This window comes from Ictalurus furcatus, chromosome 8 (genome assembly GCF_023375685.1).
Source record: "Ictalurus furcatus strain D&B chromosome 8, Billie_1.0, whole genome shotgun sequence".
NCBI classification, from domain to species: Eukaryota; Metazoa; Chordata; class Actinopteri; order Siluriformes; family Ictaluridae; genus Ictalurus; species Ictalurus furcatus.
In genome coordinates this window covers 20,713,027-20,728,726 of record NC_071262.1, presented here as the reverse complement: position 1 = coordinate 20,728,726, position 15,700 = coordinate 20,713,027, and the positions used below count along the sequence as shown (strand labels likewise).

General features: G+C 40.8%; 1 protein-coding gene across 11 annotated transcripts in view; it reads right to left on the bottom strand.

Annotated features, from left to right (window-relative positions):
• Window positions 1-7,251: 7,251 nt before the first annotated feature.
• ppfibp2b (PPFIA binding protein 2b) overlaps window positions 7,252-15,700 on the bottom strand; it is a 77,948-nt gene continuing 69,499 nt past the window's right edge. For 10 of the 11 annotated variants that reach the window (XM_053631379.1, XM_053631377.1, XM_053631380.1 and 7 more), the window contains 11 exons: window positions 15,573-15,608; window positions 15,229-15,370; window positions 13,175-13,310; window positions 12,351-12,470; window positions 11,851-12,004; window positions 9,714-9,825; window positions 8,972-9,060; window positions 8,749-8,871; window positions 8,467-8,598; window positions 8,145-8,333; window positions 7,252-7,984 (listed from right to left, as the gene is read on the bottom strand). In XM_053631379.1, coding sequence (XP_053487354.1) covers window positions 7,790-7,984; window positions 8,145-8,333; window positions 8,467-8,598; window positions 8,749-8,871; window positions 8,972-9,060; window positions 9,714-9,825; window positions 11,851-12,004; window positions 12,351-12,470; window positions 13,175-13,310; window positions 15,229-15,370; window positions 15,573-15,608 — 1,428 coding nt within the window. In that variant the 3' untranslated portion in view covers window positions 7,252-7,789. The remainder of the gene's footprint in view (window positions 7,985-8,144; window positions 8,334-8,466; window positions 8,599-8,748; window positions 8,872-8,971; window positions 9,061-9,713; window positions 9,826-11,850; window positions 12,005-12,350; window positions 12,471-13,174; window positions 13,311-15,228; window positions 15,371-15,572; window positions 15,609-15,700) is intronic. The other variant, XM_053631382.1, reaches the window with a different exon arrangement.

Sequence of the window (15,700 nt, the reverse complement as noted above, 5' to 3'; positions counted from 1 at the left end):
AAATAAAAACACTTCCACCTTGTTTTGGTGAAATATATTTATGTTTTCTTAAATCCAAAGTGTATTATTGGCAATTATTTTGTTGTTTTTGTCTGTTTCCCAGAACAGAGCCACGGCCACATCTGACTGTTTTTTTCCATTCTGCCAGACATAACAATCTGAGTTTTAAATTGAACCCCCTCCCCCCCAATTTCTTTCTGAATTAGACTTCAAATTGTAATATTCCTTTTTACCATTGTTCAAAGCTTTTAATAATTAAGAATTCCAGCCAGAACCCTATAAAGGAGCCAGAAATTCTGAATTACACTGTATTTTAACATTACATCGCTTTTAGGACTACATGGTCACATCGGTGGCTTTATATAAGCTGGTAAGGAGAGAATAAACACTGAATACGTACATCACTGTAGCCACATTTTTCGCTTTTAGGCTCCTTCTTCTGAGATGATTAATTGAGTAAACATACAAAATTCAAAATACAATATAGGACTCTATTAGGGCGTTAATGAGCCAGTTACAGAGGCATAATTACAGCAGAGAGCAGACGGATGAGAAACACTCACTGTGAGGTGGTTAATGCCTTCTGATAATGCTTCAATCTGCATCACTGCTCCTTTCGTTATCTGCAACTGAAATGTTGAGCCATTCATCAAACAACAACGAAGAAAACATTTAAACCCCATTTGGATTGTGCAATTAATGAACACTTAAGCACAAACAATGGATGATAAATTAACTGCATGAGAAAAAATGATCTCCTGGTCTGAGTGAAAAAATATTGCATCCCCCTTGGTTTGTAAGGGGTAAAAGAGTTTATTTTAGAGTTTATTTACAAAACAGACTTTTTAATTTAATGGTGTTTACATTACAGCCAAATTATTACAGCAACTGAGTTTTAGGTCAAAGGAAGCTCAAAGGTCTGTGCCTCCACTGACAAAAAAAAAACAGGCTAATGTTTATGTTAAGTCTTATTAAAGGCATAAAAGGGTTGGATAGACTCATACTTTCTAACAGTTTGCTTTGAACAGAACAAAAATCTTGGATTAAAAAAAAAAAAAAAACAGCAGAAAAACAACAGAATGATAAGCAAATATCCTTATATGCAAGTGAATTAAGTCCTGATTTACAGTATATCATATTCTGAAATATATTTTTGATTGTTTCATTTTGTTCCATTAACATGTGGTACTTTAAACACCAATTTAGGTGTATTTTGTCATATATCAAGGAGGTAACTCTGGACTTCATTTCCCAGCAGCCACTGCACCATACTACATCATTGTCACATGACCACCTGCACCTGTATCACGTTTCTGTTTAACAAGCACTCCTATATATAGCCACTTTTTTGTACTGCTTCCTAGTCTCACGTAATTGTCTTTCCATGCTTTTGTCCACACTCTGTGTTTGGTTTTGCTACAGTATTTTGCCTTGTGTTATTGTGTCTTTGTTGTTTTTGTCTGTTTGTTTATTAAATGTTTGAAGATCTGCGCTTGCTTCTGTATCTACCTTTGAAACGTGACGTCTTTTGGTATAAAATGTTAATAAAATAAAATTAATGGTAATGCCCTTTTGGTGCAAGCACTAAAATAAATGAATATATTATACAATACAGTATACAGTCATATATTCTGCTATTATTTTTCTAAATAAATAACTGATAAGAAAATGAATTTTATGAATTTAATTTTAATTTGCTGTAAATTTGACTACCATGCAGGAATATCTATGAGGGAAGTATGCAGAGTGGCATGATGAAGAAAAAAAAACAACTGAAAAATTAAAATAACTTTATAACTTAATAATTAAATGATTCATTTGTTAATTTTTAAATTCTACTACGATGGGAAGGCATTTACGGGAATAAACAGACAAAAGAAAAGTAAAGAAAAACCCATAAAACAGAATTAAATTAAATTTTCATAAAAATGAGTTGAATTGTGAAATGATGAGAAATGAGAATGGCAGCATAAATATTGTCAAATATTCTCTTTCAAACATTCGTTCGGTATCTCACTATGGGAAACGCCTCGAGCATGGCCGACTCAGGAAGCACCAATAATACCACGTCTATCAGTTGACAGACCAATCACAGCCGTGATGAGGGAGTCCCACCTCCCTAACATATAAAATGCTGCTGAAGGTCCCTTCCTTATTTTTGTTCCCTTCCCCATGAAGATCATACTGGAAGCTATCCTCAGCAAGACCCGCTAAAATAGTTGTTTAACAGTTCATAGACGAGCCGTCAAGGTACGTCGCTGAATATGTTTTTTGTGAGCAGGTTTATTCACTGTTACTGTGAATAGCCTTTTTATTTGCTTGGGATATTTTAAGAGAGTTAACATGTTATGGCAAATTCTCTCCCATAGCTCGTAAAGCTATCTGTTTCTTCCTAAATGGCACGTTGTGGTGAGTTTAGGTTGACTCTTACATTATGGCGACTGTTAGTTCTTTAGGCAGCTTAGCGAAGGTGAAAAAAGCCTTGTGTCCATGCACATGTGGCTCTATGATTTCAGACATGGAATCCCATCCACTGTGCATCGCATGCCTGGGGGCGAACCCCGAGTGTTGTCCCCACTGTACTCTCTTCCCATCAAGGGTGTTGGAAAGAAGAGCGTGAGTTGCGGCCAATAATAAGGGAGACCCCTGCCTTTCTCCATGGAGAAGGAGACAAAACAGTCCTCCAGATCCTCCTGCCAAATATCTCTCGACCAGGCAGCATATTCAGCTACAGGTCCCCCTCCCCAGTTCAGGCGGATCTCAACCTTATTGAAATGTGCTGGAGGGCAGTGGAAAGACTCTCTATTGATTGTCCATCACAAAAGCCTGGCCAGGGAGTGGAGAGAGATCTTTATGATGGCAACAGAGTGCCATTGCATGCCCCAGCTGTCAAGCATCCTATTTCTGCAGTCCTCGCATGCATTTTGGAGATGAGACGTTTCTGGGATAAACCCTTTTCACACTGTTAAAGGGTTTTCCAGGCTGGACATCCACAATATGGAGGACTTAGGGATGTCAAATATTCCTCTGGTTGAGCTTTCAGTGGCTCATCATCTCCACCCTAACTGCAGTGCAGCATTTTCTTCCCCCTCAGCTTCGCTGTTAGGGCATACTGAACGTTTAACAGCCTCAGTTTTCCAGATCTACTGATGAGGTGAGGGCTCTTAATGCCATCTCTCTCCTCACCACTTATCAAGCAGAGATCATGGAGGAGATGCAGAGGAAAATGGATGCCGGGACACCAAACCCGGCTCTCTGGGAAGCGATCTGCGTCATTGCAGATCTCAACCTGAGAACATCCACAGCACGGTCCAGAGCTGTGGTCGCAGTATGGGCCTGGCAGTGGTGGGTGAGTGGGCTCTGTGGCTGGGGCTGTCGGACAGAGAGAAGGTGGATTTCTTAGATGCCCCATTGGAACCCAAAGCCTTTTTTGGGGCTTCAGTCACAGCCATGTGGCAACAATGTGATCTGAGGAAACAAGAGAGTTTCCAGACTTGACTCCACTGCTCCACTACAAATCCACTGCTAGGGCTCCTCCTCCAGTCAAAAGAAGGAATTGGACAGGGTAATCATTCTGGAAAATGTCAGAATGTTCTCTTCTGACCAGTTTTGTTGCGGTGTTTGCACCAGTTCCTCCAATGCCCGGCAGAGAAATTCTCCCCGCTCCACCCTTGGGGTTGCAACAGAGGGAAAGGGATAGTTTTCAAGGAAGCATGTGTGGTGTAAAAATAATAAAATCATTCCCTGTGCATCCAGGCAATGGTCCGAGGGCACAGCAAGGTATGAAGATAAAAACACTCAAAAAACAACATTAACCAAGCGGAGCTGCAATCCCCAGCTCCACCACTGCGCTGTCAGTGAGCGAGAGCTGCAGCGGTTTGCTTGCTGCTCAATACAGAGAGTTGGCATGCATGAGCAGTACACCCGTGGGTTTTCTCCACAATAAGACTGGGTTATTGTCTGCAATTTGCTGAAATAACCTCTTTATTGAACAAAAGAGCAATTTGGATAGCCATCAGAGTTTTTAATCCCAGTACTTTGTCATTCCCAAGAGAGGGGGAGGTCTCCATCCCATTCTGGATTTGCGGAACTTCAACATCAGTCGATCTGAAGGACGCATATTTCCCCATAGGCATTTACCCGGCACACAGAAAATTCCTCACATTTTTGATGGTACCTTTTGGGCTCTCATTAGCCTCGAGAGTGTTCAGTAAATGTGTCGAAGCAACTCTAACACCACTGAGAATAACGGGTCTCACAGTGTCAGCTTATTTGGACAATCTGCCCTCTGCTCCATAACGGCAACAGGCAGAGATAGATACAAAAGTTGTGGTGTCTCCATCCATCCATCCACTACCGCTTACTCCTTCTTCAGGGTCACCAGGGAACCTGGAGCCTATCCCAGGGAGCAGCAGGCACAAGGTGGGGTACACCCCAGACAGGGTGCCAATCCATCACAGTGCACAATCACACACATTGATACACTTTAGACATGCCCATCAGCCTACCATGCATGTCTTTGGATTGGGGGAGGAAACCCCCACAGCACACACGTGGCCCCAGCAGGAATCAAACCCCAGACCCTGGAGGTGTGAGGCGAACGTGCTAACCACTAAGCCACCGTGCACCCTGTGGTGTCTCATTCAAAATAAATGAGTTCAGACTGAACTCATATCTGTACCAAGCATTTCCATTGGAGGAGCACATCAGGTCAATTCTCAGCTGCTTGTCCCTTTTTCAGAAAGGGAGGAAGGTCCCATTCAGACTATGCTTACGTCTTCTGGTTCTGATGGCCTTGACAGTCTCGGTCATTCCATTGGGACTGTTGTGAATGAGAGAGTTTCAGCGCTGGACAGAAATGCATTGCTTGTTTCCAAAATCCCACCTCAACAGAAGTGATGGCCGTTACTGGAGAGATCGCTCATTTCTTGAATCGTGGACTCTGCTGGGGGCAGTTTCTCTGAGAAAGGTGGGGACAAAAGATGCGTCACTCACAGGATGGTGCGCAGTGTGTGAGGGCAGAATAGTGAAAGGAAAATGTCCCATCTCACTACAGAACACACACATAAACTTCCTAGAACTGTTAACAATGTTTCTGGCATTGAAACATTTTGTGCAGTTTATGCGGAACCACCACGTTTTGATCAGATCAGACAACACAATAGCAGTGGCTTATATAAATTGTCAGGGGACACACACGCTCTCCTCAGCTCCACAACCGGGCACAGAAACTGATTGTGTGGAGCATGAGACATTTTCATTCATTCATTCATTCATTCATTGTGGGTGACCAAGGCCTTGGCATGATGAATATGGGACCAGACCTTCTGTCCAGAGGGAATCCTTTGTATGAAGAATGAACTCTCCACCCTCAGGTAGCGAGCCAGTTGTGGGAGATGTTCAGCCGAGCTGCCATAGAGCTCTTCGCATTGCACGAAAACACTCATTGCCCTATTTTCTTCTCTCTAGTGAGAGACAATGTGCCTGGGGATGTGGATGCTCTGGCATATCTGTTGCCAAACGCACCGCTTTACGCATTTCCTCCACTGAGTCTGATCGTACCAACTCTACGAAGAGTAAGGGAAAGCGGTCACTCAGTAATAATGATCACCCCAAATTGGCCAGGGAAGGTATGGTTAATGGAGATAATTCAGCTCTTGTATAACCAGCCCTGGCCTCTCCCGTTGTTCAGGGATCTTCTATCACAAGCGCTAGGGGAGATTATTCACCCCACCCTACACAAAGTAGCTCTCTGGGCCTTGCCCGCAAGAGGCTGAACTTAAGCATTTCACGCTCACCATCGTGGGTGATTGAAATGATCCAGAGCACAAGAGTGGCTTCAAGGTGCTCTGCATACGATCAGAAATGGAGAATATTTGAACAATGGTGTGCAGAAAGATGCATTGTACCTTTCCTTTGTTCTGTCACAGATGGTATGTTTTCTGCAGGAACTTTTGGATAAAGGCAGAGCCTTATCTACTGTTAAGGTTTATCTTGCTGCAATATCTGCATGTCATGTAGGGTTGATACTAATACAATGGACTTGGACCACTTATATGCAGATTTATGAAGGTACATGGTGTTTAAACAGGGTTTCTAAACCATTGATACTGCCATTGTATCTGTTTTTGGTCCTGAGCACACTTTCGCAGCCCCCTTTTGAGCCATTAGAGAGTATTGATTTAAAGCTCCTTTCGCTGAAGGCTGTGTTATTCGCTCTTACGACCGTGAGACCGAGAGTGAAGTGAGTTAGCAAACTTCATGCTTTGTCTGTACATGACTAGTGCATGTGCTTTGCTTTGGATTTCTCGAGAGTAACTCTCAAGACCAATCCAGCATTTGTGCCTATTGTGAGCGAGTCAGCGCTCGCCTGCAAACTGGTGGATTTACTAGCTTTTCATCTGCCGCCTTCTTCCTCATCTGAGGAGGACCGGCTTCATTGCTTGTGCCTGGTTTGTGCTTTACGTCATTAATATGGACAAAACAAAAGCACTGAGGAAAAGTAAACAACTTTTTTTAAATTAGCAAAAAAACTTCACAAAGTTATGACTTAGAGTGCCCGCCACTAATATGAGCACCCTTGGTAAATATGAGCAAAGACCATCCATCCACCCATCCATCTTCTATACTGCTTATCCTTTTCAGGGTCACAGGGAACCTGGAGCCTATCCCAGGGAGCATTGGGCACAAGGCACAACCCTGGACAGGGTGCCAATCCATCGCAGGGCACACAATCACACACATTCATACACTACAGACACTTTGGACATGCCAATCAACCTACCATGCATGTCTTTGGACTGGGGGAGGAAACCGGAGTACCCAGAGGAAACCCACCACAGCACGGGGAGAACATGCAAACTCCGCACACATAGGGCCACCTGAATCAAACCGCCGACCCTGGAGGTGTGAGGCGAACGTGCTAACCGCTAAGCCACTGTGTGCCCCATGAGTAAAGACGGCTGTGAAAAATTGTCTTTATTGTTTAATCTTTTGTTAAAAACATTCACAAAAATATTCTGCTCTCATGGATATCAAACGATTGCAAATAATACAGATTTATATAAAAAAAATCTTTGTTAAATATAGGTGTGATATATAATATAGCTCACATTTAACAAGGGTGCCAATATTATTGAAGGGCACGGTATCTAAGAAAATAAACTCAACCAAAAAAATTATTTATATAGTCCTACAGACAAGTTTTCCTCTGTAAAGTATTATTTTTTTCATATTGAAGAAAACACGATATTACAGTGATTGATGAGTTTTATTGATCATTGTATTTCATAGATTTCATGTCTTTTATGTATTTATAAATATATACAAAGTGCTTTGTAATATGAAGCACTATATCCATTTTTTTTTTAATAAAAATATCGCCTTGAATATTATAACATACGAAACATATTCCAGATATGCACTGCTGGCAGATGGTATAAAAATCATCCGTAAAATTGATTCCTGTTAAAATTTCTCATTATAAATATTAAATACATGTACAAATATTGCACAAGGTCATTAATCCTGTTTTCCCCCAAACAGCACAAAATTATAAAATTGGTTATAAAATGGAAGATGATTCGCATTATAAAAAAATCATACAATTAGCAAAGCTCACAGTCTGTAATTGTCACTCAGTAACATGTCATGATGGTGAGTGAGGGATGATGGGGATTAGGTGATGGCACTGAAAGAGGGGGGGGGGGGGGGGTTGGCCCAGGTGATCAGGGGATGAGTGGACGGAGGGGTAGTTGGTGGTGAGCTCAGTGGGAGATGGGTGGTTAGTTTAGTTCGAGCCCAGCAGAGACCCCACCTGTTCCCTCCTCTCAGTGTCCCGCTCCTGTACGCCGGAGTTGGGCCGCTGGGAATCGCTGAGATGTGCCAGAGCCTTTGGAGACTCCAGAGGGCAGATGTAGTCACTAGGGTCGTCAGGGTGCTTCTTTCGGAACTGTCCGAAATTGGAGAAACCAATTTTCTTTGGCTGTAGGAAAAAGAGTGTGAGAGGCAACATTGGTTATAAAGCTGATGATACACTAGCACGCCTGATTCAACAAATTTGAAGTGGATTGGTGATCTGGATAAGATGTGTTTAATCAGGGCAGGAAGTGAACTGCAGAGTGAACTCGTGACAGATGCAGTACCCGGATTTTAGCTGTAGTGGAGAGCGGGGTGTAGCTCTGAGACTCCATGTATTCCTGTTTCTCCAGTTGAGCCTGATCTCCCACTAGAGAGTTGAAGTTGGTGTTGAGGTGTCTCCTCAGCAGGGTCTTCTGGGGTGGGATATTCAGCAGCATCGCTAATGTGTCCGAGTTAAAGCGTGGCTCTAGGATCTAGAAAATATATGGGATTGAAGCAGGTTAGCATTCTGGCATGAGGAAGCACAAAACATAAAGCTTCATGTTTGCTGCTTTAACTTGCTCTGGTTACAGTCTTAAAGTCACAGTAAGTGTGTGTGTTACTCACAATAAGACCCCCATGCACGCCGCTACCTCTCAGGTTGGGAGCGTATTCGGCTAGATCCACTGAACGAAGCCACTCCATCACGCGGTGGTTGGACCACTGCATCACTTCTGAGGGGGATGTCAGCATCTGTGACTGTGGGAAAGTGAAAAAAAAAAATCCCTCTCTCACATTTTTGCCAGTCTTGCGATTTATCTACTTTCCTGTCTTCTATCTTCTCTCACACATATAACTCACACACAGACAATTAAAAAAAAAAAAAACATGAGCCTTGCTTTGCCTCACCTCGTCCCCCGGTCTCCTCTTCAAGCAGTTAGGGTTGAACTTGTTTACATACAGCACATGGATGGCACATTTAATGCTGAGGTGGTGCAACTGGCTGCTCACTTTAAGAATCAGCAGATCGTTCTGAGGGAAGTGAAACCACATCAATATGATGCTGCATGCGAAAATAACAACAACACAAGAGCAGCCTGATAAAGGCACTAATCCATATTGAGGTGTTTACCACAGTGAGGTACTGCAGCATCCTCCCATCTACACGGCCTTCATGGAACTGATCTTTATACTGTGGTAAACCGATATCGTCCAGCCATCCTGTGGGATACACCAACCAAAATAAATTATATCATAAAATTTACTGTGTGGTTCAAAACTCTGTGTCCTCAAGCAACAGTGGTTTTAATTCCTTATCAGAATTTGATTTGAAACTGATTGTGTGCTACAATGCAATAAAACAATTTCTTTATTCATCTTAATACATCTACATTTCTAAATTTATAATCTGTATTATGTTTTTTTTATGATATGACCACTTCCTCCTTTAAAAAAAAAAAAAAAAGATTTTTAATTGTATATGAATGCACATTTTTCCTCAGAAATGATTGGTACTATTGATATTTTTCCATATAAAAAAAAAAGAAAGAAAACACTTTCAACAGTTAATCTTGCATTTAAGAATCATTTTCCCTATGTTTCATTAAAACAAGACATGGTGAATGTTCGAGAATTATTTCCGGACCTTTCTATTTCTCTTTGAAAATATCTAAATGTTCTGTTTTTTTTAAACACTAAGATAAAACATTAGAGAAGACTCATGGAAGACTAACCTGCATTACGTTTCTCAGTGTGAACATGCTAGTTATGAGTTATGAATTTTTAAACATGATCTAAATTATACACAAGCATATGGTCTGCGATATAACTACAGCTTATTTTCATCACAGAATGATGAGTATGGATTCACTCACGTGTGACCCAGATGTAGTCGAGCTCTGCAGATTTCTCACTTTGCCGCGTGGTGAATGAGTGCAGGGCGAGCTGCAGCTTCTTTCTATGCAGCGGGTGTTTCATCCCCAGCTCCTAATAAAACAACATATGTGACGTTTTCAAAAATTATTAATAACTAAGAGTTACAAAAAATCTTAAACTTCATAATGACTCTCAAAAAAGGCTAGGTATTGTGTCAATGGTGGTGTTTTTTGAAAGCCAATGCCATAATAATAATAATAATAATAATAATAATAATATGTATGGTAGAAATATTAAATCCTGCAGTATACTGTAGTAATGTTTAATGGATGATCATATTTCTACTACAGTGCATAGTGTGTTAAAACTATTCACACTTAGTACATATTACTAGATATTATATACATATTACTTACATATTATTTAATAAATAAATCACTGGGAGTTGTGCTGTTATAGGAAAATAATCAATGATGGGGTGTTGCTATAGAAACAATAATATATTCAAACAACTGCATTAATATAAACTTGTAATTTGTAGCTGCACGACTGTTAGAGCTGCTATTATAGAAAATATATCCATACAATATTATATTACTACTGCATACTGCTTTGATATTCAGTATTTTACATACTGTATAATAATTAACATCATAATAGTGTTAATGAATTGCACATTGTGTAATAAATACTAACACAATATCATATTATTATCATATTATGCTCTAACATTATTTATCATGATATGACATCAATGTTATGACATCTACATCTACACTGCCTCATGAATAAAATCTATTAGCGCTCTGGCTATTGAATATATTAGTCACAAAATGATTATTTAATCTACTGTTTATTTTAATATTTAAGTTAATAATCTGGCACTGTTTGTTACTAGTAGGAGAATTTAGACACGAAATTAAAGGTATGATGACAAGTGTGGTTTGAGAACTGTAACTATATTTGGCACAGTTGTCAGTGTAAATTAGCCCTCAGGCAGCACCAATGGCAGGTGAAACTGAAGGTCGATCTGAAGTGACATGTGGAGCTGCAGGAAAGCCTGATGATGATCAGGTCTGTGAGGAAGAGTGGATCAGAATAAGGATTTTGAGATGCAGTGACACACATTTGACAGAAAGGGAGCATGAGATCAACTCAGCACTAAAGCTATGTGTGGGACTGTGTGTGGGATTATTTTTTTTATTAAACTCCTGCTTGCTCCTGAAGGAATTTTGATGGAATCTCACTCACGCCTCAAGACACTCTTAACCAATCCTGCCCATGCCTCCACTTGACCAATCCTGCCCACCCCTGCAAATACTCTTGACCAATAGCATCCAGTCCTGCAGACACTCTTGGCCAATAAAATCCAGTCCTGCAGACACTCTTGGCCAATAAAATCCAGTGCTGCAGACACTCTTGGCAAATACCATCAAGTCCTGCAGACTCTCTTGACCAATCCTGCTAATTCCTACAGATACTCTTGACCAATCCCACTTACTCTGGCAGATACTCAACCAATCCTGCCAATTCCTATGGACACTCTAGATCAATCCTGTCCACTCCTCCAGACACTCTTGACCAATCCTGCCCACTTTTGCAGACACTCTTGACCAATGTTGAATGCTCCTATAGACACACTTGTTCTTGATCAATCCAGCCCACTGCTGTAGTCACACCGGACCAATCCTACCAACTCCTGCAGACACACTTGGCCAATCCGGTCAACTCCTGCACACACATCTGGCCAATCCTGGCATCAATTACAGACACTCTTGTCCAATCCTACCGACTGCTCCAGACAGTCATGATCAATCTTGACCACACTTGCAGACACTTTTGGCCAATCTTGTCCACTCGTGCACACCCTCTTGGTCAATCCCACCAACCACTGCAGACACTTTAGACTAATCATGCCCACTCCTTCAGACACTAATGACCAATCCTGCCCAGTCCTCCAGACACTAATGACCAATCCTGCCTGCTCCACCAGACATTCTTGACCAATCCCACTCAGTCCTGCAAATATGTCATTCGCACTTTTTTTTTTTTTGCCAGAAATCCTTATTGCCTCTGTGTAGGTCTAGAATGGCCTTTTCTTATGTGTGTGTATCCATGTGTTTTTTATAAGTGTACCTTTTCAAAGTCATGCGCGGAGGCAGAGAGGAGAGTCTGTCCACTGCTCACCCACTGACTGGCCATGTGGATGTACTGTCCCAGCCCATAATCCTCCAACCACACACACACCTGATCACATGACCACTTTGAGAAGGGAGTGTTGTTCATGTCTCTGAAAAAAAAAACACAGCAGATTTTTCTTATAAGTAGTCATTAGTTTGTATATTAGTACTGCTATGTAATCACTCAGCTTTGCATTTCCATTGATTTTCCATAGATCACAGGATTTTTAACTTTCTATATACGCTCAGCAGCCAATTTATCATGTTCGCCTACCATATAAGTCGCTTTGGGAACTACAATGGGCTAAAACTATACATCTACAAATTGAACAATATGGTTGGTATACTTCATGAATGGAACAATGACCGTTGGTTGCAGTTGCAATGTGTACTGATTGTTTTTAATTATTATTGTCACTGTATCTTGACTGTCTGCCTTCAGCGTGTCAATCATACCGTCCTGAATCTCTGTTGCCCATGCCTGCCAGCCGAGGGCCCGCTGTTGCACGGACTCCTCCCCTCTTCAAATCATCCACACCGTCTGCAGGTAGACCACCCGACTGCGTCCTTCTGATCCTGACACAACAGACATGCCCACATATTATCTTCTATCATTTAACTGAAGAACATAACTGTAAATCACTTGCACTGATACCACAACACTGTGGAATTCTTGAATCTGATTAGTTAGGAGGTGCAAGTCCAATCCCAGTTTTATATAAACGTACTCATTCTAATATGTCATCCTTTCTATAGTAAGTACTTACACATTGACTTGTATGGAGGATGCTTTATGTAAATAGAGTTTTAGAAAATGAGTGTAATTGTTGAAAAGATTAAGTTTTCAGACTATTTTTATTTCAAATTTTTGACCAAAGTCAGAAGTTTTCAGGAAGAGAAAAGAGGGTTTTTTTGTGTTACGGTTTCTCAGTAACGTGACAAGCAGAGTTTTTTTGGTCTTAAAAACTTCAAGAGAGAAAGAGAGCCTGGTGAGGGAAGGACTGTATATTGCTATAAACTGAGTAAATGATAACAGTAACTAACTTTCACAGACGTTCTACAACATTAACTGTCTCTGTCACACCATCCTGTAGTTGATTATTTTCCCATAACAGTACAACATATTTTATTTCTTACATAAATCAATGGAATCATGCACTTAAATTTCAGTGGTCTAATTTATGGCAATGGCATGAAACCAAAATGGCAACAAGGGATAAACACATATGGCCATTATATTATAGAACACATATTACAGGTGAACTAATAGGATGACTTACTTTCCCCACAGCTTTCTGATACCTTTCTGATTCTTCCTATTCTCAGGAGAAACAGGCGACTGCTGGCCCGAATCCATGCCCGATGACATGGGCGACACATCCGATAGTGTGGACTCATCCGTCTTCTCTGACTTTGCTGAGAATAAAGGAGGCACTCATTTTACGTCCTGAAGATATATTTCAGTCAGGAAATTCCAAAGCCTGCAGTTTGATGTTTTTCCTGTTCTCATGAAGGGCTCTCGGAATAACCCACGAGCTAAATGATTTGCATTAAAGCAGGAAAGACACCAAACTGTGAACAGCTCTGGGGTTTTACATTGCTCATCTCAGCGATCTGATGTTTACCCACCGGCTGTGAAAAGCTCAAGCTTCCAGCGTGGTGCTGAGGCATGCATGAGAGGATGGAGAGAAAACACAGTGTGTTATAGTGCTGGAGCTATTTAATAACTCTTGCTTTATGCTGTTAGGAGAATGCATGTTGCTGGAGTGTTGATTATGTCATGTATGCGTCATGTCTTACATTTTGAACTTTTGTAAATCTCAATTAGTTCTGAATCAAGTAAATCAAAACTGCCCAAAAATGCTGAATACAGTCAATTTCACTAAAGTTTTCAGGGTTACTAATAATTTAGTTTTATAAGTATATATATTGATTTTGCTGATTAAGCATGAAAACCTTTTTGGGACTGTTGTCTCATTGCATATATGATTCTCTATAATTATTTTGATGATCATTTATCATTTTGTCTGTCTCATTAGGCAGTTACATCCTCAAGTACAGACCTTTCTCGCCTCTCTGTATCACGCCGCGATGGTCTCTAAGTGTTTTGCATTTGTGTTTCCAAAAGTTGATAGGATGGATAAAGGCGGTTATAAAGGTAAAAGTTATTTGAGAATATTTCTAACAAATTTAGAAAGGGAGATGAAAACTAAAGAACGGACATGAATTTGTTTTAACTATGATATCAATTTGTTATTTTTCTTATGTGATAATGGAAGCACTCTTGTCTTTTTCCCTTTGTCCTGAGGGCATACAAACTTTTGCACTTCACTGTATCTAAACAGAATTTCCAACATGATAGAAAGAACACATCTTGAAGGGAGGGAGGAGCTTAAAATTTCATTGGAACATCTGTAAGTTAGTATTCAACATGTGACAGATTTGGGTTATTGCATCATAAAATAAAAGCCTATCATGTTTCACTATGCAAATTTAAAATAGGAAAGGGGTAGGGCATGTTAAGAGATGAGGGCACTGCACTGAATTGCATGTTTACAAAGTGTAAGGGTGTTATTTTTTTAATGCCATTTTAAGTAAAACTGTCACGCAAATGATTTTATAACATATATAAATATACAAAAAATATTTCCTTTTAAACTTTTTAGTAGTGGTAAGAAAGCATGAAAGCATATATTTAAGTAACAGTTTTCTGAGTTACTAGTTTGAAAGCATTTACTTGTTTGAATTATTTAAGCTGGAACGCATTTCCGATAACCCTCGTCTCTGGTCCGTCACAAGCCGGGAAAACACTCCATGCCTATTTCTCTCATATCGTCTATAGTTCTGCCTTTTCCAGAGGGTTTGTCTTGCTTTAATGTTTCATGCTGAAACTGAGACGGAAGCGACGGCGAGAGAACGGTACCTAACGCCGGGGCGCTGGCACTCCTGCAGCGGTCTTCACACCAGAGCGCAAAACACCGCAGCAAGGATACGAGAGTGGAGACGGCCACAGTGACGGAGTGAGGGTTTAAAGAGGAAGAGCAGTCCATACAGAAACACCACAGCGTTAGAAACAGTGAGAGGAAAAGAAGCTGGGTTGTGATTAGAGCTGGAGGATTACAGCAAGAAGTGTGCAAGGCTGAAAGAGTGTCATTTTATATAGTGAATAAAGAAAGAAACATTCATTTAGCAAAAAAAATGTAATATACGCAAATCTCTCATAACACCAAAAGTAGTCGATCCAGCCAGAGCTTTACTAGCATGTAGACAAGCTGATCACGTGTGTTGAAGCAGAAAAAGCTGGTGTTTAGCTGGTGTTTAGACGTCCACTTACTCAAGTTGATCTCGCTCTCTTCACTCTCATCAGGCGACAGCTGGAGTGGAGAAGAGCGCTGCTCCCTCTCTCCGTTCTGCTCTGGTCTGGACAACTTCCCCGGAAGAGTCTGGTACTTACTGCTGTCTGATATGAGCCGGTTCTGTTTGGAGTACAAGAGTGAAATTAACGGTTCTAACAACTCTCTCTTTCTACATATCTATTACTGTCTTATATTCATCTTCTATATGGCTTAACATGTGAAATCGGGTTGCGTTGAAGACTTGAGTGGTTTATTTGTTTAGCTCTGTGTGTGTGTGTGTGTGTGTGTGTGTTAGAGGTAAATGTCTGTTTGATAATAGTACCTCTAGAATAGGCTCTACAGGCTGCCCCATTACATGCTTGGGTAAGCAAAAAAGGAGAATAAGGGTAATAAAGGGAAAAAGGGTGGGGGGAGGACACACACACACACACACACACACACACACACACA